Source organism: Argentina silus (genome assembly GCF_951799395.1).
Source record: "Argentina silus genome assembly, chromosome: 3".
Lineage (NCBI taxonomy): Eukaryota > Metazoa > Chordata > Actinopteri > Argentiniformes > Argentinidae > Argentina > Argentina silus.
This window is the reverse complement of record NC_139657.1, coordinates 16,159,461-16,185,588: the sequence shown is the minus strand read 5'-3', so window position 1 is coordinate 16,185,588 and position 26,128 is coordinate 16,159,461. Positions and strand designations below refer to the sequence as shown.

At 42.6% G+C, this 26,128-nt stretch overlaps 2 protein-coding genes across 5 annotated transcripts in view; both read right to left on the bottom strand.

The window, feature by feature from the left end:
• shank2b (SH3 and multiple ankyrin repeat domains 2b) overlaps positions 1 to 9,171 on the bottom strand; it is a gene marked incomplete at its 5' end in the record, with an annotated part of 60,439 nt that extends 51,268 nt beyond the window's left edge. The window contains 8 exons of the mRNA XM_083667403.1: positions 840 to 917; positions 2,732 to 2,848; positions 3,163 to 3,330; positions 5,088 to 5,239; positions 5,605 to 5,713; positions 6,989 to 7,060; positions 7,645 to 7,848; positions 8,977 to 9,171. Coding sequence (XP_083523529.1) covers positions 840 to 917; positions 2,732 to 2,848; positions 3,163 to 3,330; positions 5,088 to 5,239; positions 5,605 to 5,713; positions 6,989 to 7,060; positions 7,645 to 7,848; positions 8,977 to 9,171 — 1,095 coding nt within the window. The remainder of the gene's footprint in view (positions 1 to 839; positions 918 to 2,731; positions 2,849 to 3,162; positions 3,331 to 5,087; positions 5,240 to 5,604; positions 5,714 to 6,988; positions 7,061 to 7,644; positions 7,849 to 8,976) is intronic.
• Positions 9,172 to 22,160: 12,989 nt separating this feature from the next.
• Positions 22,161 to 25,823, bottom strand: acte1 (actin, epsilon 1; the record flags this gene model as incomplete). 4 transcript variants are annotated; one of them, XM_083667243.1, is made up of 8 exons in its annotated part: positions 22,161 to 22,304; positions 22,613 to 22,794; positions 23,628 to 23,819; positions 24,120 to 24,281; positions 24,460 to 24,544; positions 24,686 to 24,796; positions 25,040 to 25,168; positions 25,695 to 25,823. In XM_083667243.1, the coding sequence occupies 8 exons, from the start codon at positions 25,821 to 25,823 to the stop codon at positions 22,161 to 22,163; spliced, it is 1,134 nt and encodes a 377-aa protein (XP_083523369.1). The 4 variants fall into 4 exon arrangements, with proteins under 4 accessions (XP_083523369.1, XP_083523372.1, XP_083523371.1 ...); XM_083667246.1 differs by lacking the exon at positions 23,628 to 23,819; XM_083667245.1 differs by lacking the exon at positions 24,686 to 24,796.
• Between the last annotated feature and the right edge of the window lie 305 nt (positions 25,824 to 26,128).

Sequence of the window (26,128 nt, the reverse complement as noted above, 5' to 3'; positions counted from 1 at the left end):
TTCAGACTCACCGAGATGGGGGGAGATGAGGAGATGGGGAGATGTGAGATGTGTGTATGTGTGGGGGGGGGGATATGAGAACTGAGTAGAAATAAGAGAACTTCCCATCTGAAACTGTTCCCAACAACATGTGGAATTCTCGGCTCAACAGAGAGAGAGAGAGAGAGAGAGAGAGAGAGAGAGAGAGAGAGAGAGAGAGAGAGAAAGAGGTCTCTCTTTGCATCCAGAATGTGTGATGTGGAATTATCATCATGAAAACGTTTACACACAGACGGAAAAGATCAGAGCATAGTGGCGGTGGATGGAAAGAAAGAAAACAAAGACAAGAAAAAAGAAAGAGAATATAGGAGGTTTCTTGGAGGTTGTAAGTTCTCACTTCTTTGACTTCAACCTCCACAATACATCACACTAAATTACTAATTGGAACTGGGAGTCACGTACTGCTTTGTGAAAGTCACTAACAACCCCAAATAAAATGGATTCAGTTTGTATCACCTGGCTCTCCCTTTTTAAGACACACATTCAAAAGTGTGAGTAAACACACCAATTTGTGACAATAAATCAGATCAATAGATACAATACATACTGTATATATTGAAACCACGCACAAGGAGAGTGTTTGGTTTCAATATGCACAGTGCATTGTCACAAAGCTACAGTACACAACCTTATAGGTGTCACATACCACGCTGTACTGTATATATCCATTTCTCTACTGATGTCATTTATCTGAGAGAGAGCAACCCTCTACAGCAGTACTGCCGAAGGAAGCATGGTCCTGTAGATGTGCCACAGCAAGCCTTAGTCTCAAGGTTCATAGGGTCTGGGTTCATCCATACCTGGAATGGTGTCTGGCTTCTGTAGTTCTTCACTTCCTTGTTGGCGCCGCGGACAAGCAGTACTTTAGCACAGTGTTCCTGTGGGGAACGATGGAAAAAGAGAGAAAGATAAAGTTACAGTCGACACTGGACAATTGTGAACCACAATGACAACACCACCTCACCACTCCTATCAAGCTGCAGTATCACTCTCCTCTGAACTTCCATTACAAGATAACCAACCAAGAGCCATCTTGATCAAGCATTTAACCAATCAGGGAACAAATGATTGTGATGTAGCTCACCTATGGTTCCAGGTAAAAGGCCCTCAGCTCTCTGGCTAGCATTGAAGGATCTGAGCGCAGTAAACACGCATGCTAATACAAAGCTTGTGAGGAAAAAGAAAGAATCAGCCTGTATAGCTGTGGTACTGTGGCTCTACAGCCCACTTCAGCCTGCTGGATTCAGCAGCCCACCCACGGAAGGCTTCACTGCACACGCATACACAAACACAAACACACACACACACACACACACACACAGGGATGTATGCACGCATACACACACACACACACACACACACACACACACACACACACACACACACACACACACACACATGTAAGAACGAACACACACACACACACACACACATACACACACACACACACACACACACACACACACACACACACACACACACACACACACACACACACACACACACACACACACACCATATTACCAGTTCGAGCTCATCCTCCTACAACTTGCTCTTATTTTTCTGCTACTGCTCCTTAGATGAAGAAAGATATGCATATACTGTAATGTAGCTATCGTCTATAATAACATGTGTAGAGGCTAAACATAACCAAATCTGTCCGAAATGGTTGGTTGATTGAACAAATATTTATTGATAGTAATCTACCTTACATGAGGATAGAAGTCAAATTAATTGATAGAGGACTCCGGAGAGGAAGAGAGGATAGGATAGGATAGGATAGGAGAGGAGAGAGGAGAGGAGAGGAGAGGAGAGGAGAGGAGAGGAGAGGAGAGGAGAGGAGGGGATGGGAGAGTAGAGAACAGCGCAGCATGCAGAAAGGCTTAATGATCTGTGCCATATCTCATGGGACCAGTGACCTTGTGAAGAACAGGGCCAATAGCTCACACACACACACACACACACACACACACACACACACACACACACACACACACACACACACACACACACACACACACACACACACACACACACACACACACACACACACTGAATACACCATCTGGAAGGGAGTGTGTATGGCGTGGGTTATTATTTATTAAATGTAACATTAACTCATTCAAATATTGATCACTGGTTTCAATTACAATGCAATCCATCACATTTAGTATAGTACACACACATCCTGAGATGTAGCGACCTGATCAACCACAGTACAGTAGCACCCCAGACTGAAACTCCCCAGGGGGGTCATTGGGGGACCGGGAGACTGAGAGAATCTGATTTGGTTGTAGGCTGTGTTGGCCAACCATCCTGTTACAAATGTTACTGAATGTGTTATTGTCTAAACGTGTCATTCAAGAGAGTGGTGACAACATGTTCTGCAGATGGCTGCAGCCTCTTCATGCAATGGTCTGGCAGAACTAATAATGAGTTTCCATTTATCCCTGAGCGCAGAGAACAACATGATAGCTGAAGTGAACACTATAAAGATTATGCAATAAATGAAAACAATGAGTCCCAAGGGCCATATGTACATTCAAATGATTTGGTATAATAATCAACAATTTACAGAGTGTAAAAGAAAACGTCATCAATGTGAAGCATCAGCTGAGTGTTGCTTGCCGTGCTCCTAGGCTTTAGCTCTGCAGGCTAACACAGTGGTGGTGCAACGATGACACTGACTGACCTGTCTGTAGAGAGCACAGATGTGCAGGGCAGTGTTGCCAGAGGCGTTTTGTACACTCATATCAGCTCCATAGAAGAGGAGGTGCTCCAGGTGCTGGACATGTCCATATCTACAGGCCTGCCAAACACAAACACAAATACATACACCAAACACAACACTTGTTGATGTGCTAAATATTGTAGTGTCTTCCTCTGCACACTAGATGTCAGAGTAAGGTCTGAGTTGAAGTCTTAGGTGTACTGTAACTTACTGTTATGAACCTGATACAGTCTATAAAAGCTTGCTTATCAGTTAAGGCAGTTCATACCGTGTATTATGTCAAAAGGCAAATGTTCTAACTACAAGATAGTCCATATGTATGACTTTGACTTTGTTTTACCACTGTGAGACTCTCCCCTACTAAACCCATAGAACAGAAATAATAGCGCCACCTGGTGGATCTCGTGCCAACCGTTCTCGTCGTGGCAGCTGACAGAAGCATGGGCCCTGAGGAGGAGCTCACAGCAGCCAGGGTCCCCCCCCACCAGGACTGTGTGGTACAGGCAGGTCAGGCTCTGGCTGTCCTTATAGTTGGGGGAGGCTCCCAGGTCCAGCAGAGCCTGTGGACACACACACACACACACACACACACACACACACACACACACACACACACACACACACACACACACACACAGTGTTATAGCAGACAGAGTAGAGCGTCAAAACAAACAATCAACACAAGACCCAGAAGCCACTAGGTGCAAACAACAACTACGTTCAGAGCCTTACCACAACACTATTTCACACCTACAGTAACAGGGATGAACCAAGCACAAAAGTATGATACATATACAGTGCCAAGAAAAAGTATGTGAACCCCTACACTTTTATCACATTTTGTTACTTGAAGCCTAACATTGAAATGCATTTAATTTGTATTGTTTTTCAACTGATCTACACAATATATTCCACACATTCAAAGTGAAACAATGTATAGAAATAGATAAAAATGTATAACCAATATTTCCTGTGTGAAAAAGTATGTGAACCCTTGCAATGACAAACCAACATTCATACAAAGCACTCAAATTACCCTACCAAGTTCCACAATAGTTGGATGAACTCCATCTGCTTGCAAAAATAGTGGTTCATGTATTAATAACATTATTCCCTCTGAAAGGTTCCTATCATTAAAAAGTGGATAGTGCATATTAGATCGAGGGACAGCTGAATAATGAAACATTGTAGATGTGCCGCCGTGAGGCCAATGGTATCTTTGAAAGAGCCACAGACCTTAAATACTACTTAGATGAGAGAAAACTATGCATGGGTCAACAACATGCCAGTCACTCCTCAGAACTGGCCTTTATGACAGAGGCCAGATTAAAATCATTACTGAAAAAGAAAGACTTCCTGCAATGAGTTTGCCACACATCATTTGAGTGATACTGCTGACCACTAAGAGAAAAACCTTAACATTGAGGTAGAAATTCACCATTCATTTGGAAAAATACACAAGCACAATTCCAAAGCTACACTGGAATGGCTTAATAGAAAGAGAGTGAATGGCTGTGAGTGTCACATTTACGGTTTAAAAAAATATAAACCAAGTTGAAAATTTAGGGGAGACTAGAAGATTACTGTCCATCAACAATCCCCAACCAACTTGATAAAGCTTGGGGAATTCACCAAGAAGAATGGGTGAATATTGCCTAGTCTGAGGGGCAATGAGACTTATTTTAAAAGTCTCAACGCTGTAATTGCTCACTGTTGAATGTTGCCTGAATTGAATGGGAAAAAAATCCAAATAAAATGATGTTTAATTTCAGGCTCCAATACAACCCCCCCCCCCCCCAAAAAAAACTGTGCAAGGGTTTACTTTCTTTTTTTCAGCATTGTATATATATATATATATATACACAGTACCAGTCAAAAGTTTGGACACACCTTCTCATTCAATGGTTTTTCTTTATTTTTATTATTTTCTACATTGTAGATTAATACTGAAGACATCAAAACTATGAAAGAACATGTTAAACAAACCAGAATATGTTTTATATTTTATAATATGTTTTATATTTAGCCACTTTTTGCTTTGATGACAGCTTTGCACACTTCTGGCATTCACTCAATCAGATTACACTGGTTTGTTTACTACATAATTCCACATGTGTTCCTTCATAGTTTTGATGTCTTCATTGTGCATAGACATAAAAATGTAATAGACATGCAACTAACAGCTAACATTATTACCATTTTATTGTGTAATTTCTAAGTATACCTCAGTAGTGGACAGTAAAAATAAAATGGAACCAGATATGTTACAGTACTACCCTCTAAGAGCAGGAGGAAAACTATAGAAGTACTGTATGACCTGCAAAGAGCCTTGGTTTTTGGCCCTGACAGCTTTGTGCAGGGCGGTCATCCCGTCCTGTGCTCTGAAGTCCAGATGTGCTCCGCCATTCTTCAGCACAACGATGACCTCCACCACGTTGTCTAGGTGGGCTGCAAAGGTCAGAGGTGTTTCTGGAGACACAAGATGCAAAATGGTGGTGTGCTGGTGTTATTATAGATCTTCAGAGAGGAAGGAGATTATTGCATTTCCGTCTGCAAAGAAAAGACTAACACACTTGGTCACACAAAGTCAAGGTGAACTGAAACATAAGTCTGAGGCTTAGTGAGTTGATACCTACATTTACCCCATAAACTCAGGCATTCAGAACTGATCTGACACAGTGTCTGCTTCTTAGAAGCTAAAAGTATACAAGAGCATGCGATGCAGGATATTAAGTCACAGTCTGCATAGTACACTGAGTGTGCTACAATATCCTGCATCCCATGTGACTGTGTAGTGGATACTTAGTGTGTAGTTTGTAGTGCATAGTGCATACCACCAGTATCTGGGTCATGGTAGTTGGGGTCCAGTCCTTTCTCCAGCATCTTGACCACGTTATCCAGCTGCTGCTGCTGGATGTTGTCCATGAACTTCCTTAGGTTAGCCTAAGAGGGAATATGGAGGCAGGTACAGTGAAAACAGTTCAGAGAGAAGAGGATGATCCCTAGCTAGTCCCAATCCACGAGACACTCTGGACACTCGTAAAGGTTTAGATGGTGTAAGCAACATTGTTGTAAGCAAACAAAAGTTTCCACCCAACCAATCAGAGGACAAGATGGTGAGCATTGCCATATTGTTTACATCTTTCTAATCCTCTCAGATCCACTGGAGTGGACAGCAAAGTAGTCATGGGGCGGGGGATGAGAAAGTCAGGCATGGATTGGTGACTTAGGGAAGAAGGGAAGAAGGGAAGGCAAGGGAAGAAGATGGAGGGAGGGAGGGAGGGAGGGAGGGAGGGAGAGAGGGAGGAAGGGAGGGATGGAGGGAAGCATCGATGGAAGGAGAGATGGAGACAGGACGGAAGGGAGGGATGGAGCGAGGTCAGATGCTGGTTACACAGGTCTCTACACTGCTGTTCTTCTCATGGTGCTTTCCCAGGGACACATGTGCTGCTTTCCAGGCCAGTTATAAATAGCTTAGAGAGCAGGTCCCAGAGAGAGAGGCTGCAGCCTTCAGCAGGCCAGGGACACTGCAGGGAGGGGCCTACGCCACACCAGAGCAGACAACACTCTCTCACATCTATACACACACACACACACACACACACACACACACACACACACACACACACACACACACACACACACACACACTTTCAACAGTATCCAACACACACACACACACACACACACACACACACACACACACACACACACCACACAATCCCCCCCACCGCACACAGATATGAAGGGGATGGAGAGGAAAAAGCAAGGGGAACAGCAGGATGGCAGATCAATGTGTTTCCGTAAGTGTGAATTATTTAGTATGACATTCCCATTTGATACAGAGGGATATGATGGGAATTCTCTTGGGCACTGTTTGCTGTCATACAATCTACAACCTAAACAATATTTAAGATGTTAACATAACTATTGCTTACTGAGCCAATGGAAATCCTGCACATCAATAATCCACTTTACTACAGGGACAGGACCTCAGTGGTTGCTTTAAGTTTTTGCTTTTTGCTTTATGGTTTTGCCAGTCTATCTGATAAGAGGGACCACACAATAAACAAGGAATACATCAAAGACAACAGTAACAGCAACAGCAGCTGTCCAGTGTACTGAGCTTCCATTAGATATAGTGCCAGACACTACACCTCCCAATAACATGTTGCCAAAGAGAAAAAGGATTAATCATAAAGACTTCATGTTTCTCACCTGTGTGTGAATCTTAGCAATCTGCTTCTCGTTCACATTGGGCTGTTTGTAGACCCGGCTCTTGTAACGAAACTGGAAATAGGAGTAAATTAATGGTTTAATAATCAATTAATGAATAGCTAATTAAGACACTACGTGGTTATTGTTATTGAGTCAATACCTGGTCATGTCGTAAAATAAGATGTGACCCAAATATTCCCTTACACACAGCACATAGTGGTAACTTATACTATAATAATACACACGGTAAGGCTTACCAGACTAGATCACCCAAGCACTAATTAACTTTCAGTCAGATAGAACAGCACCACCAGGGGACTAGGCTACCAACTGAGGGAGGTAGTTTCCAGCAACGCTGGCTCATCAGAATATAGCCTTGCCTACTGCTTTGAAAGCAAGCATTGTATTGCCGCTAGTGCTTTCATCACTAGAGTAGATTATCAGATGCATTGCTTTGATGATGGTCTAATTGGGGGAAGTCCCTATATTGTATTGAGATTCAATTAGTGTTTTGTCTATATTTGCACCCCCGGTGAAGGCTAATATTTCAAAACACATTGGTATTATGAATAGAAAGCAATTAGACTTAGATTAGATGAAACAACAGTAAATCCTCTTCTTAAGACTGAACCTGAAGGACGGAGGCAGTAGTGTACCTCCAGAGTTGGGACCCCTTTGCAGGTGGGTGTGGGGTAGTCCCTAAGGGGACGTTCCTCGTCCAGGAAGCCACTCTCGCAACCTTCGACAGCAGGCTGGAACAGCCCATAGTTCAGTACATCTCTTAGAGTCTGGGTCAGTGTGCACAAGATTTGCTGCTTGGCAACCCACACTGTAGCGTCCTGCTGAAACCTCATACACTTCTGCTCCAAAACAGAGACAAAAACAAACATGCAGATTTCTCACTTATTGGCACATCCAAGCCACAGCAGCAGATGGACCCGGGTAAACAATAGCACACTTCTTCTGCCAGCATGTCTGCGAATAAATAGCTTTTGTTTACTGTAGAATAGACTGAGGAAACCAACACAAAACAGTAGGAAAATGGGTACTAATGATATTCTGTTCTGTTACAGTAATTACCTATCCTATCTCATACAGAGGCAATACTAAATGGCCATTCATGAAGTCATTTGGCAGAGGAGCATATCATTATTAGTGGAGAGAAAAAAAATATCTGGAATTAGTTGAATCAATTAGTTGGATTAAAATGTAGCATTATGCTACATTCATATCCAGAAACGTATTCTCTGTATTGGTGGGTCTACAGTACAGTATGTGGCAGTGTTCTTCTCTGATAAGACAATATGAAAACACCAGCACTTTTTAACAAAGTATTTCTTATTTCCCTTTTCCCCATAGATAGCTTCCCTTCCCTCCTTCATAAACATTTGTCAAATTGCTTGGCTAAAAATCACTTTTTTTTAACAATGTGACATTCAGTTCATACATTATACATGGCTAGGCCTGCATCTATGCCAGGCCAAGCCTCCGCCTTTCCAACTATGGTTATGACCTAATTTCTACAGCCTTAGTAAGTGTTTTACTTACAATACAATGGGGTGCCTATCTTTATACCATGAGCAGCATGCTGTAGAACTAACAACTGCATCTTACTTATTTTCACCACAGTAAAATGACTACTATAGACCCAGAGCAAAGAGAAGCAAGATCAAATGGATCCTTTTGCCAGATTCTCTTTCTTCCTCCCCCTCATGGATTTCAAATAAAAAGGACTGGTGTAAGAAGTATGATGAGAACTCCCTATAGCCCAGGAGTGGCTTATACCAATCCAATGATTTATTGTATCCTTGAGGGGGAGTGCACACTTCTGGGAGAAAGGGGAGTACCAGAGAATGTGGTCCCTGTCCATGCTGTTTTGGTGACCTCCAGAGCAAGTGAGTCAACCAGAGGATATTGACTGGAAACAGATCATTAAAGCGTATCTTATCTTATCTCATCTCATAAAGAAGGTCCCTGTCCATACTCACAGCCTGCTGCAGGTCAGGGATGACCACACAGATTACTAGGGAGTCTCTGTCTGTCTTGTCCTCTCTGTGTGTCCTCCTGCTGGGTCTGTCCACCCCAGGGTGCTCCTCCTTGGAGCTGTCTGTCTCCGAGCCTCCAGAACCATCAGAGAAACTCTGGGCCATCTCCTCCTCACTGGACGTTGGGCTCCGAGGCATTGTCTAGACTAGTGTGGACAGTACCAGGGAGAGAGGGATGTACCACCCCTCAGACACATATAGGTTGTATTTTACACACACACACACACACACACACACACACACACACACACACACACACACACACACACACACACACACACACACACACACACACATACACACACACATACACACACACACACACACACACACACAAACACACACACACACACACACACACACACAAACACACACTCCACATTAAGGCTTGCTATTGTTGCCCTAGTTTAGAGTTCTGGATGACACACTTACACTGACGACTATCCTTAAAATCAAACAAGCAAAGCTTTTAAAAATTTCATAATGATGGCAGTTGAAAAGAATAGAAAATTGTGTAATCAACGCCGCTTGTCAAATCCTAGTGATTAATTAAACCTGACTGATGCCTTTCTTCTTAATCAAATGTGGTACAGTGTGTAGACCCCTCGAAGTAATAGTGGTTAGCACAGCATTGCGGTTAAGACAAAGCTCCCATGCTATGTGCCTTTACAATGGATGGTTAATGGGTACTGCTCTCTCCTCCCTGCTCATTCTGCAGTGTGATACCTGGAGCTTGTTAAAATCATTACAGAACAATCCAATAGAAATGTGTCTTGTAGAACAAACCCAACTCTCTATGATGTGGAGTAAGGAATTGTGTGAGCATTCTTCATTATTTTGAAACCCCTGATTCCAATACTTCCAATAGTCTAATAATTCTACACTTCCTTTGATGTAGAATCTGGGTTGGAAGTTTCATAACCAAAATAAACTGCACTGTGAGTGAAAGAATGGAGAAGACTTGAGGCTCACCTTGTGTACTTGTTTTCAGACGGCCAAGAAACTGACTGAGAGTCTCTAATCCACTTCCATGGATGTCGTCAGTGCAGCAATAGCCTCAGAAGACCTTGGCAGCACCTGGTGGTAAGATCCATCCTAAAAAAGAAGAGTGAATCATTCTAAACAGTTCTGAGAATAGCATAGACAATCCAAAATCCTCCTAGTAGAACTTAGTATTCTAACACAGTAAGGATGCCATGCAAATACAGTGCATTCGGAAAGTCTTCAGACCCCTTCACTTTTTCCAAATGTTGTTATGTTACAGCCTTATTCTAAAATGGATTAAATTATTTTTTACACACAATACCCCATACTGACAAAGCAAAAACAGGTTTTTAGAAATTGTCATCTGTGAGATGTTTGTACAACGATTGGAGTAAATTCAATTGATTGGACATGATTTGGAAAGGCACACACCTGTCTATATAAGGTCTCACAGTTCACAGTGCATGTCAGAGCAAAAGCAAAGCCATGAGGTCGAAGGAATTATCTGTAGACCTCCGAGACAGGATTGTGTCGAGGCACAGATCGGGGAAGGGTACAACAAATGTCTGCAGCATTGAAGGTCCCCAAGAACACAGTGGCCTCCATCATTCTTAAATGAAACAAGTTTGGAACCACCAAGGCTCTTCCTAGAGTTGGCTGCCCGGCCAACTGAGCAATAGGGACTCAGGGAGTTGACCAAGAACGATGGTGAAACCAAGATTGAACTCTTTGTCCTGAATGCCAAGTGTCACGTCTGGAGGAAACCAGGCACCGCTCATCACCTGGACAATACCATCCCTACAGTGAAGCATGGTGGTGGCAGCATCATGCTGTGGGGATGTTTTTCAGCTGCAGGGACTGGGAGACTAGTCAGCATCAAGGGAAAGATGAACGAAGCAAAGTACAGAGAGATCCTTGATGAAAACCTACTCCAGAGCGCTCAGGACCTCAGACTGGGGCGAAGGTTCACCTTCCAACAGGACAACGACCCTAAGCACACAGCCAAGACAATGCAGGAGTGGCTTCGGGACAAGTCTCTGAATGTCCTTGAGTGGCCCAGCCAGAGCCCAGACTTGAACCCGATCGAACATCTCTGGAGAGACCTGAAAATAGCTGTGCAGCGATGCTCCCCATCCAACCTGACAGAGCTTGAGAGGATCAGCAGAGAACAATGGGAGAAACTCCTAAAATACAGGTGTGGCAAGCTTGTAGTGTCATACCCAAGAAGACTCGAGGCTGTAATCACTGCCAAAGGTGCTTCAACAAAGTACTGAGTAAAGGGTCTGAATACTTAAGTAAATGTGATATTTAAATGTTTTATTTTTAATAAATTAGCAACAATTTCTAAAAACCTGTTTTCACTTTGTCATTATTGGGTATTGTGTGTAGATTGATGAGGGATTTTTTTTTTTAAATATTTTCAAAATTAAAATTTTGAAAATATTAATCCATTAAGAATAAGGCTATAACATAACAAAAAAAGTTTAAAAAAGTGAAGTGGTCTGAATACTTTCCGAATGCACTGTAGGTACCTGTATCTATCACAGTAATAGAGACCAGAAAGGTACAACTGAACTAAACAACCAACTAATAATATGCAGTGGTACACATTCTGATGAAGGGATGAGGGATTTTAAATAAAACATTGTTTTCATCTCCCTAGGATCGTTTTCACTGAGAACTGAAATCATGAAAAATTCAACGACCAAAGGGATGCGTGTTATCTTAACACAGACATAAAGAGGGCCTTACTCCAAGTGTAACCCAAAAAAACAATTCAGAATTCTGTGTCTCTGAAATGGAGCCTGGGCCTCTCTCCATTCTCTAATAAACAGACCACAGCTACAATGCAACAACAGACACAATGCATTTACGTAACCACACTTAGTCGGGCCTCTGCTTCGGACCAGACGAGGCCAGCCAGATTCGCCATCGTCCTTGTCTTAAATCACTCCTATAAAAACTGCTCCAGCAGCATATCGCCTCCCTAGAGCCTCTCTAGACAGCGACATCATTCATCACAACTGTCGGCTCCACTTCCTCCAGACCCCCTCAAATCACCACGGAGACACAAGCAGGCCCACAGAGGAAGTCAGCAATAAGCTCTCCTCTAGTTTAGCCTACAGGGTATAGAGTAGTCTATTAAAGGCTATCAGTCTAATACAGGCAATTAAAGGCTGGCCTGGTAAGCACAGGTCTGATGTTGATAGGAATCGTATTACAGTTGAGAGTGTTAGCACATGCAGTACAAACATGCAACAGACTACAGCACCTCCGTAAAATCATAGGGTTAAACCCTGTAACAACAGGTACAGTAAGTTATTTATTAAAGGTCAGCCTGGTAATATTATATATACAGTCATGGCCAAAAATATTAGCACCCCTGCACTTCTTTCAGATAATGCACCACTTTTGCCAGAAAATTGTTGCAATTACAAATGCTTTGGTATTCACATGTTTATTTATTTTGTTTGCATTAGAACAACACAAAAAAAGCAGAGAAAAAAAGCCAATAGAAGTGCAGGGGTGCCAATATTTCTGGCCTTGACAGTATTATAATGTTGTGTCCCAATTCTCCACCCTTCTCCTGAAGTATGGAGTTGTGCAGTTCCCCACATGGATTCAAATGGGAATGGATTGGTGTAGGAGCTGTTGCTTCGACCAATTCAATGCTTTTAAATCCATATATGAAGAGGACACAAGTACATACTACAGGAGATAAATGGCACATGGCATAAGTGAGAGGTCCTGTAAGTGGTTGTAGTTTGACTTTGAACATCAATTTGAATAAACAAGAGCCACTAGACCATTCTCTAACTAAAATCTCAAACTTCCTATTTATGCAGTCAGATATAAGATCACAGTTTAAAGCCAGACAAGTGTGCACTATCAAGTGTGCACTATAGCCAACCCATGTTTCCGTCAGTCCACCCCATTTATTCTGAAGGCTAATTAGAACAGCCCAGTGGAAGGGATCAGCTGGCGTCAGTAATGAACTTAGTCATGCTAGAGAGAATATAAAACTCCCAATATTACGCATCTCAGCCAATTTGACGCAGGGACCATAAACAGGCAGATCCCTGGGCGCTGTGGCAGCTCTGCTCTTTAGTTAGGGACATTGTTCACCTCTCGCTGTGCCCATCACTGCTGGAGACTAGAGTACAGAAACTGGGGCAGATCTGGTTCACTAAATAGCTGCACTTCTGTATTGAATGTGCTATGTAAATAGAGTTTATTGATGGATGGATTGATTGATTGATTGATTTACAGAATATAAGTATCACTCAAAAGAATTCAATTAATTCAATTATTATTCGTCTGATTATTTCAGGAAGAGTACAGATAAACATTTCGGCCACCAAGACACCTTCAGGTTGCCTCACTGTTCACCAATCACTGTTGTACACTAGAATACAGCAACTCTCGCTGCACCATACACTGTTGTAGAGCAGCCTTCAGTCACTGTCACACATCTCAATAATGTCCTTTTTTGGTGTCATTAGCCTGAGGGTTTGGTCAAGTATGAGGAACATTGCTGTCCCAGTACTGTAGAGTTCCCCTACAGTACGACCCTCTGCCCCCAGGGCCAGTGCCCAGGGCAATACAGGAGTGAGTCACTAAACCATACTGACCGGACTCCTATCGACACCTGAGGAACTGAACAGTTTGGTCTCCAGATGGTGTGACATATTGGCCTAGCTTCTGTCTGCTCAAAACAGGGCAGAGATGTCAAGAACCTCCTGTAACTCATCCTGTGATACACAATTACTTTCGGTTTCACATAAGAAATACATGATTTACTGATGAAAGGGTTAGAATAAAAATATAAGGAACAAATAAAGAGGTAAATAAAACTATGGAACCATGATTGCAGGCCCACATAGAACACAGAACTGGCGTCAGCAGAAAACAGACAGTACCTCAAGTCAAAGAGCAGAGTATTCTATTCCCACCATGGGTCATTAAGAAAGGAAACTGCTACAATTTCAGCACCACTGACTGGACAGCGCAGGATTAGGCATTGACAAGCACTGCTCTCATTACACACTATTAGAGTTACAATTAAAATAAACTTTTGGAAATGCAAAACTACCGTACAAATATAACGTGTCCTTCAGCTTCAACTATCTGAACTGAAACAGATATGAGCACCATCCAGGAAATGGGCCTGGATGGAGTAAAACACCCATAAATACTGTGCAATATTGAGTGAATCTGATCTAGGCCATTTTAACGTATTCCGGAGCAGACATTGCATGTCCCCAGGCACTAGGAGGACACACATCACTCACTATCTCAGTGGAAGCTGCCATCTTGGTTTTCAGTCTATCTATCCTGTAGTGTATCACTTAAAAGCATTGCTACACCACAGTAAATAGGCCAACTCACACAGGACTGGGGAGTTAAACATGGACAGGGCGTTTGTCAATCAATTTTGTGATGCAGGAAAAAGCACTAGGGACGATTCATCGTGTGCAGGCCTTTTCATTCCTTGATCACTATTCAATCAAACACAGATATCTCAAAGTCCCGATTGGGTGTGAAAAGCAAATGGCAATGGCAACTCTGTCCCCCTGCTACAGGAACATCGCACACACATCACGTTCTGTGATCTACCTTCACAGCCAGCCTGATGAGCACGTTACCTGGGGTTTATCAAGTGCAGCGCAACATTCAGAAATACAATAGAACCAATCATGTGATGAAAAACAATACGCTATCCTATTCTTTCCTATAACAGAAAATCACTGTGTTGTGTCATGTCTATACAGAAGACATGTCTGAGTAAGCTCCTGGTCATAGAGATACAGTAGAACACCATCCTATACTCCATGCCCCTGATACCCACTAGACTAAAGAATAACCTGAGAATCAAATGTAGGCTCATCTCCATTCCTGTCAATCTCCAGAAAACACCAGCACATTTTCGAAAGAGATGAGTAAAGTGCAAACTCAAGCCCTATAGAATCAATATTTAGACGCACACTGAATTTCAGAGACAGCAAGATACATTCCAGAACAAATGAACTATTCTGTGGATATAAGAGTAGAGTAATTAATTCTTGATAAACCTCTCTCAGTGAGGGAATAGGAAAGGATGGAGGTCCCAGGGGGAGCTGAGAGTGAGACACATAGTCATTGAGCCTCACTGGTTATTAGACTTTGAATTATAGGAAACAGAGAAGAAGAAGAACACTATTTTAATGCTCCACACTGGTTAAAACATTGCCACAGTCGCCTCCACAGACGTTTGTATATCGTACATCGTACTATATATAAGATGCAGAAATTTGTAGGGGCTTTAACCAATCTGTTACAGGAGTACTGAACACAGTACACAGGTATTCCTCTATTTTTCCAATGACAATAACAATGTGCCCTTCACCTGTGACAGCAGGGACAGAATTTAATGCATGTGCATATCTGGAACACAGAGCCTACTGCCCATCAATAAACATATCATCTTATGGAGCAATAGTGGTATAATACAGTAGTGCCCTATATGAAATGCTCAATGGGAAATTGTACAGAGGGTATTCAAAGGGAGTGTTATCACCAAGACTACAGCAAATGAGGCAAAGTGGCACTGTCTGCCTATACAATGACGCAACTGTGGTATACGATAGTGCCCTGTAGGAAATGCTCAATGACAGGAAATTGTGCAGCGCTTATTCGTCGTGTCACAAGAAAAAGGACAACATATGAGATATTTGTTGATCCAGCTCCAACACAGTCACCCAGCAGCATTAGACACTGCTCTCATCTCCGTCAAGATGATATATGAATCAGTGAATTTGCTCTCATCTCCGTCCAGATGATATATATATCTGTGAATCTGCACAGCTGATATGCATTATAGATGTGGAGAGTGTGGTGGTGGTGGTGGTGATCATTAATAGATTGAAATATTGATACCGCTCTTTTCATTAGCAACAGATTCTGCCATGGCACAGGCCCTGTGGGATATAAAAATGACAGTTTAACTTAAGAGTGTACAGTTAAAACATCACTGCTTTTTCATTATTTGTGTTTCATTATGGTACAATGCACTCTATTGAAAAAAAATTGTTCCAAAAGGATCCTTTGACTGTCCCTACATGGAACCCAAACAGGGTTCTTATAAGGTTTCTCCCAAAGGGAAAGCCAAAGAACCCTTTTTGGTTCTAGGCAGAACCTTATCTAAGAGTGTTGGCTACTGTAGAATGCAGCAAAAGTGCTATGAACGCGTTACTGCTATATTCTTTAAGTGAAGTGTTACCAAAATATCCTGCATTTTACGACTAATGCCTAGCCCACTGTAGCCTTGTCTCACTAACCCAACTAACCCATGTTGCCCTGTAAGAAATACAAAGTATGGAACCATTAAGATAAAGTGAGTTACGAGGTAGAAACCAGAGGAAACCATCACCTAATATAAAGTGCTGCACCAGCTGAGCTGTGGAGAACAAACCAAAACCTGTCTCAATATATAAAACATATCTGGACTAACTTGCCCATAGACCTGTTGAGGTCAGAGGGTGTTGTGCCACCCAGCCATTTGTCACAGTGAGGCAGCAGCACAGGGCTTACCCCAGATTACAAGTGTCACTGCCACTCGAAATCCTCTCCGCCTCCGTTGCCATGGAGGCCCTGGAAACCCCATGGGACCCCCTGCCCGTGGGGGGGTGGGGGGGGAGAGAGAGAGAGGGAGGGATGGAGCAAGCATTATACTGCATGCTTGAACAATGTTGTGTTAAAAACTCAGTGAGGAAACAAATGAATTAGAGCCACTTGGAATTCCTGGTAGACTGCTTGGTCTGCTGGGAATAAAGAATACAGTAAGAGCAGACCGGATCTCTGCCTTGTACACAGAAACACTTCTCCTCTGTGTGTAGATCTGTACCAACAGAGGATGTTGTTGCTTCCTAGAACATCAGGAGCTGTTCTCCGAAGGTGATGATCAAACGTTACGTTACAATATAAAGGTAGATTCCAGTAACTCACTGCACACGTAGTCCAAGGTTGAAAAAAACCGTAGCCTACCACACCAAAAAAGGGAAAACTGCAATAACTGCCATCATAATGTACTAATGCCGGGTTAATACATCTGTTTTATTATTAAATGGGACCTACTTTTTAGATACCTGTCAAGTAGGCTATTTGTTTCCTGAAACTGCATAATTTGGGCACATTATCTTCCCAGTGGTTTGGCCTAATCATTGGAGGAGAAGATTTTGGTGACACTCCTCTGATGTACTGACAGCTTAAGACCTGAGCTGACTGACTTTGAGAGGACACAGATAAATGTCTCTGAGATCTTTTAATTGTGGCGAATTCACCCAGTCAGCAACCTTCCTCTCCTCTCCCCCACTCTCCTTCATTTCCTTTCTCCCTCTCTTCCCCCTTTCTCTCATTCCCTCTCCTCTCATCCCTTTCTCTCATTCCCTCTCCTCTCATCCTCTCATCCCTTTCTCTCATTCCCTCTCCTCTCATCCTCTCATCCCTTTCTCTCATTCCCTCTCCTCTCATCCTCTCATCCCTTTCTCTCATTCCCTCTCCTCTCATCCTCTCATCCCTTTCTCTCATTCCCTCTCCTCTCATCCCTGCTCTCATTCCCTCTCCTCTCATCCCTGCTCTCCCCTCTTCCTCTTATCTTCCCTCCTCTCCGTCCCTCCCCTCTTCATCTCCTCTCCTCTCCTCTCCTCTCCTCTCCTTGCCCTTCCTCTCTCCTCCTCTTCTCCATCCTCCCCTTCCATCCTCTCCTCTTCCCCTTTCCTCCCCTCTCCCCCCCTCTCCTTCTCTCTCATCCTCTCTCCTTCTCTCCTCCACTCTCACCTTCTCCTCTCCTCTCTGTAGCAGCTATGGATTTAGTTTGAATATTCATTATCCAGATTGAGTAACAAACCACACCCCAGTCTTCACGTCTGAAAGCTGAAATGATGATGATGAAACCATGTTGGAGTAACTCTAGGAACCTTCCAATATGGCATTGAGTATATGGATCACAGAAATGAAAAGGGAGGAAAAAACAAGCAGCTGCTTTTGCCAAAGGACATAAATAACCTACACAGTACACTATCTCAGAGCCAAGCCAATTTTCTATCAAGATTTCCAATACTTTTTTTACTGTCATTGACAGAGTGTAAGGTGATAGATGGCTCAATTTTCTTGACAATGAGCATCTTCAGTCATTGTGTGACATACATTCAGGAACAAAATAATTACACTTCAGTGACCTCAGGTTCTACTCTGTATTTCATTGGAAGAGCCTACTTGTTGTGATTTTCAAGTGAATATTCCTGATAGGGGGATGTAATATGGCTCATTGGTGATCTTCGATGTGTGTAATTGAAAGTGAAAACTGTCATGAGCTGAAGTCAATTAACGGCTACACCCACCCTTTTATTTTACTGCTGAACCAATCCAGTAATAAAGTCGGAATGTATTACAATTCGAAAAAACATAGGCCTATATCGTTATAGGCTACTGAATAATTCTGTAACAAACCTCTCATTTATGCAGACCTTTGAAACTATGCTACTTTCATTAGAATGTTCCGAAGTGAGAAACGCCGAAACTGCTTCAAAACAGCATTTTAACAAACTTCATTCATCGCAATTTTATTACAACAATGTAAAACATTTGCTGCGTATTTCAACTGTGATTACATAAAACAAAACTACTGCGCTCAATTAGCAGCGCAGATCAAAAACAACAGGGTCCGCGCAGCGAAAAAAAACACTGTCCATCAGCCTACCTTATCTGAAGGTACGCGACTTCTCTACTGCGCTTCCTCCGCTGGAGGGAAAGATACCGCTGTCAAAAGGTGCTTCCTTGAAGTCCTCGACTTCACAGGCAGTGTGGAACGAGTAAACCCCAAGTAGTGCTTCTCCGCTAGGCTTTGAGTATCCTTCCTATGCAGAAACGCGGAGAGTGCTGTTCTCTGCATCTGTTCGCCCGGGCTATCTGGGGGGGTGAATGTTCGGGTTCGGGGAAACAGGCGGCCGATAAACATTACCGAGCAGTGGGGTTTACTGTGGAGGAGGGGTCGTTATTGCACCTTCCTTACCACCATATGGCTAAGACACGAACCCAAGGGGACTAATAAAAAAAACATTTTTTTTTAATATATAGGTTAGAGTTTACATCCTGTAAAAAAACATAGTTGTATTCTACTCATTATTGCACCTCTTAATTTGGTTTAATTAGCACACAGACGACTAAGACAACATCATTGTATATTCATCAGTGGCCTACTGGGAATAGCCTTCTGGATGCAATTAATAACAACTCTATGTATTTGGCTCAGGGTTGAGTCAATATACTGTGCTGAACATGTAGCCTACTGTATTAATTAATCTACTTGCATTACATTGAAGAGAAGTCATGCTCTCCCACAGCTCTTCTGCATTAGTTCAATACATATTTCTAAACATAAGATATTTGGAAACAATACTGAAGTCAAATAAAGAATTTAGCCATATTTCTATTCACATACAGTATTATTTTCCATGGAGATACCGGTGAACCGTAGACATGTACCAAAACCACTGTAGACTAAATAATACAATAGTCCATTTGAATAAGGAAAGATACAATTAAATCATTGACGCATTGAATTCAAGTCAGATTCATTGTGTCATGCTTCAGCTTGCACTCATTTCCAGCATCCGCCTCTAGATGGGCCAAATAACATGCAACTCGAATGAGAAGGGTGTCACAACATCTGTGCATCCTGCGCCTCTCATCTCTGAACCCTTTCTTCCTGTGTGATTCCAGGTCCAGGATGTTGAGGTACCGGGAACATAAATCATTACCTCGTCCTCCTCCCAGATGTCTTCAGTCTCCACCTTCATTTGTCTTTGACTCCTGCGAAGGCAAGCCGAGCAGGAAGTGGGTCATTCGGCACAGCGGCGGACGCAGGACTAAGTTTGGCTTCATAACCTTCTGGCACACGTTGAGAAATCACTCACAGGGCAAGGAGCTGAGAGGAGGAAGAAAAACTAGTAGGCCCAGTGTGGCTTTATTATTTGACACACAGGTGAGGGGAGTTTAACCATGTCTGATGGATGTTTGCAAGAAAGGGATACTATCGGTCTTGATTGGGGGGGGGAAATAGGAAAGGTTTTAATTTGTTCATTCTTATTATTGTTATCACACCCGAAGTATGTCATTGGATCCTGATGCCTTCTCATTACCTTTCACACAGCTGGTTGCATGGACTAATCAGACAACTTTGATTACAATGTTCAAACAAAACAATTTATTCATGGATAGGCCTATCAATTGAGAATTCTGTAGCCTTGGACATACTTTTTTTATTTATTTTTTTAAACAGAATGGCCTCGATAGGCCATTTCAAGTGAAGTAGAAACTCACTGGAGAATTCCATCTGAACAACCTCATGTCAAATAACATTGCACTTGACTTCCCTGGACAATAGCTCTGCCATCATCCCCACATTGGCATCGGTTGAAGTGGCAGACAACATAGAAATAGAGAAACATATATATATATATATATATATATATATATATATATATAGAGAGAGAGAGAGAGAGAGAGAGAGAGAGAGAGAGAGAGAGAGAGAGAGTGTGTGTGTGTGTGTGTGTCTCATATATGATTAGCCTACTGTAGCAATTTGCATCACAAAACCTGGTCAGCCATATTGAGTGTACCGGCCTAATTGCTGTGGTCTCAGAGGCTATGCACAACCTATAAATTAGATTTCTGTGAAGAGACTTCCCTCAGTGCAATCCTCTGCAAGCAATAACATGTAGAGCCATCCAGGGTGTTGTTAAAGTGTGATGTCTGCAGTGGGCAATGTGTCTCCTCTGTCCTAGATTGTGTTGACAGATTATGTCCACACGTCTGCGTTTTAGAAGGGTGCATATCGAAGCCTTTATGATGACAATGATCACAATCTCCCATCTCTGTGTTGATAGGCAGACAACTCTTGTCAAAATGTACGTGGAAAACAAACATCAAAGTGCTTATTGAATGTCATATTTTCCCTTCTAAGAAGGCTAACTTCTGCCTCCCAGTGGACATCTTGGTGTATTACAGTACAGTAAGTGAGTGTGAGGGCCGTGCTATGGGCCGCACATTCACACATAATTTTCGCCTTTATGCGTACTTGACAAGTCACACTTGCTTTTACCCTATGTTTACCTGTAGTCTTACCTGCAGTGTTTGACCGACGCCATGTTTGTCAAAGGTTGTGCAAGCTGTACAATGCCGCCCTCCTTCATTCCTGTAGTCCTAAGAGGTGTTCGGTGATACCACCCCTGGTAATTATGTGGGGGGGGAAACAGTTTCCCTAAATAGAAGATGTATTCTTCATTATTGTTATTTAACATGTGTACACTTAATACTATGCTACAAATGTGTTTTATTCCTCAAGACTTGTATATGATCACCATGTTAGCTCTTTGATACACATAATTTCTTAGGTATCTGTGAAACATGATTGGGTTATTGGATCCGGCCAATCCTTTGTGTCCTCATCAGGTCCATCAGGAAATTCACCCCTGTTCTTTCGTTGATGCATTTTACCTCAGTTTATTTTCTCTTACGTTGTACCAACTACAAGCTTGGGAAATAAAACCTATGTTTGCGCCCTACTCATGCCATTACAGTGGGTTTTCTGAAGGAATCCAATTATCTCAAGGATGATTTGTAGAAAGGGGAACTTTCTAACCAAACTACTTTGATGTGTATTGCACATGTCTGGAGCCCATCCAGATGGATAGTCTAATGTCATCAATGTTTACCAAAGCTATTAACAGAAAATGTGTCTAATATATAATAGGCTTACTGTATAATACCATATGCAAGACTATCAAATTAGTGCAATAAAATATCAGTTTGTATCAGTTTAGTATCAACAGTTTGGTTGCAAGAAACATAACTATTTTTTACCATTTTCTCACACTCCTCAATCAGATGTAATTATACTGTAGAAGGTCACACTCTGGTCAAAAGTCAAAAGACAGAATTAATTTATTTAGCAATACAGTATATCCTGATAAGCTGGTGGCGTATAATACAGTCTGAGTTTGGGAACAAATTTGCACACACAGTAGTAAACATTGGGTTGTTTGTGGGAATAAGAGATACATGAGCAAAGACAGAGAGTGAAGAAGACTGGGGTGGGGGGCATTTTAGAAGCACTTCCTGTGGACGATTGAGGGTCCGGCTTCCTCATACTCATCCTTGCTGATCCACATCTGCTGGAAGGTGGAGAGGGAGGCCAAGATGGAGCCACCGATCCAGACAGAGTACTTCCTCTCAGGAGGGGCGATCATCTACAGTAGTGGGGTTATACAACAACCGGGGGTCAGAGGGCAATTTGACTCAAAGCTTACACCCAGTGAACACACTTTAGAATCAGCTGTCTGTCTTATCTATGGAATCATCGACACCTTGTTTCATCCGGGGTAGCCTTTACTTTTCACTTCTTTGTTTACATAGTTTGCTCCTTTCCATCACATTGCTCCCTTACATTAAGTAAGGTACTTCAGGTACTGTAAGTCATTTCTACTGTATGATGTTGTAGTTTGGTTAGGTCTATGTGATTGTCATACTGAGGATGTGCAGGCCTAGTCATCCATACCTTGATCTTCATGGTACTGGGGGCCAGGGCTGTGATCTCCTTCTGCATCCGGTCACCAATACCAGGGTACATGGTGGTACCTCCAGACAGGACGTTGTTGGCGTACAGGTCCTTACGGATGTCAATGTCACACTTCATTATGCCATTGTAAGTGGTCTCATGGATACCAGCAGACTCCATACCTGTGAGTATAACAATCTTTGGTTAGACTTTGTTTGGAGAGAATCCCTGGGGTCCCCCAGATGGTTTATAGACATTCAACTTCACTATCTACTAACTGAAGCCCTTACCTTAACCCTTAACCTAACCTAACTCTCGCAGATTGCCGCATACAGTATCAACAGTATTGTAGTTGATAGTTTGAGATCTACTGGCCTATCCAGTGAGGTCCAGTCCTATACTGTATAGAACGCCTCAATAACCACGTATGCAAAGCAGAGACAGGCAATAATAAAGATGTAGAGCATTTGATTCTGGATCTTGCTGATTAGAAGAGTGGCCAGAAACTGTCTGGTTTAAGATTTGCATTGATTCAAGATTTCTTTATTTCAAGATTTCAAGAATGATTTGCCCTACATTCTAATTAAGAGCTCAGTTGCCGCCTTGGAAATGTACTTCAAGTTTAGCGTCAAAGTTATGCAGAAAACTATTCTTCATTGAGGAATTCTACTTCTGCATATTCTGTTGAACATTACTGATGTGAATTTTATATAAATTGATTGGAGGCTGAGACTGCTGTGGCATAAAAGAGGAAGATGTCATGCAAAGTGATGATCTGGGAGAAGAGGAGAGGAGAGAGGGGCTCCCCTACCTCACTTCATAAGTAAAATAATGAAATAATGATACAGTGCCCTTATGAATAATTACATCCTTCATGAATAATACATTATGGTCAATTAATATAATATCGACTACTTTGAGAGTATATCCTGCAACACTTCATATATTCTACATATGTTCAAGATGAAATGTACATCTGCTGAGAGTATTGTGAAGATGTACTGTATATACTAACCAATGAAGGACGGCTGGAAGAGTGTTTCCGGGCAGCGGAACCTCTCATTACCGATGGTGATGACCTGACCATCGGGCAGCTCGTAGCTCTTCTCCAGGGAGGAGGAGGAGGCAGCGGTGGCCATCTCATTCTCAAAGTCCAGAGCCACATAGCACAGCTTCTCCTTGATGTCACGGACAATCTCTCTCTCAGCTGTGGGAGTGGTGGAACAGACACATGGTTGTTAGAAATGCATCACACACACCACTGTAAACATGGATTGTAAACTGCCTACATACATTCCTCACACTTTATGAAGAGAGATGTGATAAATGGCTTATAAGTGAACTGTCTATTATCAATTACAGTGATAGGCCAGGCACCTACAGCCACATGACTGCCACAAGCACAAGAGACTGACTGCAGTAACTCTATATTACCAACAGATGACACTGTAAGAGCAGATAATCAGTGAGAATGATGTGTCTTTAAGGTTCGTAACATGAGCTGTACCGGTGGTCACAAAGGAGTAGCCTCTCTCAGTGAGGATCTTCATCAGGTAGTCAGTCAGGTCTCTGCCAGCCAAGTCCAGTCTCATGATGGCATGGGGCAGGGCATAGCCCTCGTATACGGGCACGTTGTGGGTCACACCATCACCAGCGTCCAGCACAATGCCTGCACAAGTGATATGGAGATACACAGGTAAACATCACTATGGTCTGTAATCCGATATTAATCACAGATGCACACAGATAAACATACAGTCGCTCAGCAGTGTATGATATTTGACACTACATTGTGGATTGTAGATACAGAGAACTACAGTAAGTAGAGGATGTTCCGACATGCTCACCTGTGGTACGGCCAGAGGCGTACAGAGAGAGGACAGCCTGGATGGCAACATACATTGCTGGCACGTTGAAGGTCTCAAACATGATCTGCAAAGACAAGTTACCACAATATGAAAAAAACTATTTTTTTAAGAAGCATAAATTAGAGAAGCATAAATTGTGTGTGTTTCACATTACACCACAGACTCTGTAGTCTGTCCCCTACTGTAGTCGAGGTGCCTACTGTACCTGGGTCATCTTCTCCCTGTTGGCCTTGGGGTTAAGTGGGGCTTCAGTCAGCAGGACGGGATGCTCCTCAGGTGCTACACGCAGCTCATTGTAGAAGGTGTGGTGCCAGATCTGTCAGACAGGGAGTGTAGAGTTAGACGTTTATATATATATATATATGTGTGTGTGTGTGTGTGTGTGTGTGTGTGTGTGTGTGTGTGTGTGTGTGTGTAGTGTACACTATACATGAAATGTGTCAGTAATACCAGAATGGATTGCTCCTCTCCTAGGCAGCATAGCTCATTTATGCTGTATCACACCGTATCTTTATCTTATAATATCTCTTATTTCATGCAGTATTCTTATGATGTGTACCTTCTCCATATCATCCCAGTTGGTGATGATGCCGTGCTCGATGGGGTACTTCAGGGTCAGGATACCCCTCTTGCTCTGGGCCTCGTCTCCTACATAGGAGTCCTTCTGACCCATACCCACCATCACACCCTAGGGAAGAAGCACATATGCACCTATCATTCACTAACATATCAACAGTCCCAGTCAGTCACAACACATAGTGGGTCTCTCAAACTGTGAACCTCATTCAATCAACTGCAGATAATGCAAGGTTTTCATGATGACAGAAAATCTTTTACATCAGGGAATCAATCAAATGCAGTTGACATTGCTTGTTGGTTTCACATCGTTTTTTGAGGACTTGAATCCACAGTAGTTGTTTTGGCGCACGAGACAAATTATGTTTATATGTTGTGGAAAGTGGAAATCCACAATATGTATTTGATTGGATTTAGGTCAGGTTGCAGATGGCCCACATACGGTACAGCAGGGACTGACTGTCAACAGCATCAGTGAGTATATGGTCTATTCCAGGAATGATCCTCTGTGAATGAGAGAGAGAGAGAGAGAGAGAGAGAGAGTGTGTGTGTGTGTGTGTGTGTGTGTGTGTGTGTGTGTGTGTGTGTGTGTGTGTATGCATGTACAGTATGTGTGTGGCTGTTGCTGTGTGTCTTACTTGGTGACGAGGACGCCCCACTATGGAGGGGAACACGGCTCTGGGAGCATCGTCACCGGCGAACCCTGCCTTCACCAGGCCTGAGCCGTTGTCACACACCAAGGCTGTGGACTCCTCCTCGTCACACATCTTTAGTCAGGTTACCGTAGACCTGCACATTGCGCACAATACACAATTATGACTTATTCCACTTATTACAGTGCACAGGCAGCCATTGTTGATTCAATAGTGCTACAAATCATTCCTGTGTTGGTAAAGACCCAGCTTTACTGATAAAAAGGCCATTAACCATAATCAAGAAGGAATCTATTCAAGCAAGCAGCTGTACTACTCTTCTCTGCAATTTTGTATGTGATGACTCTCTGATAAATGTAAAATGTAAAATGTAAATTCAGACCATTCAACTTAATGTTGCAACATTCACGATAATGAAA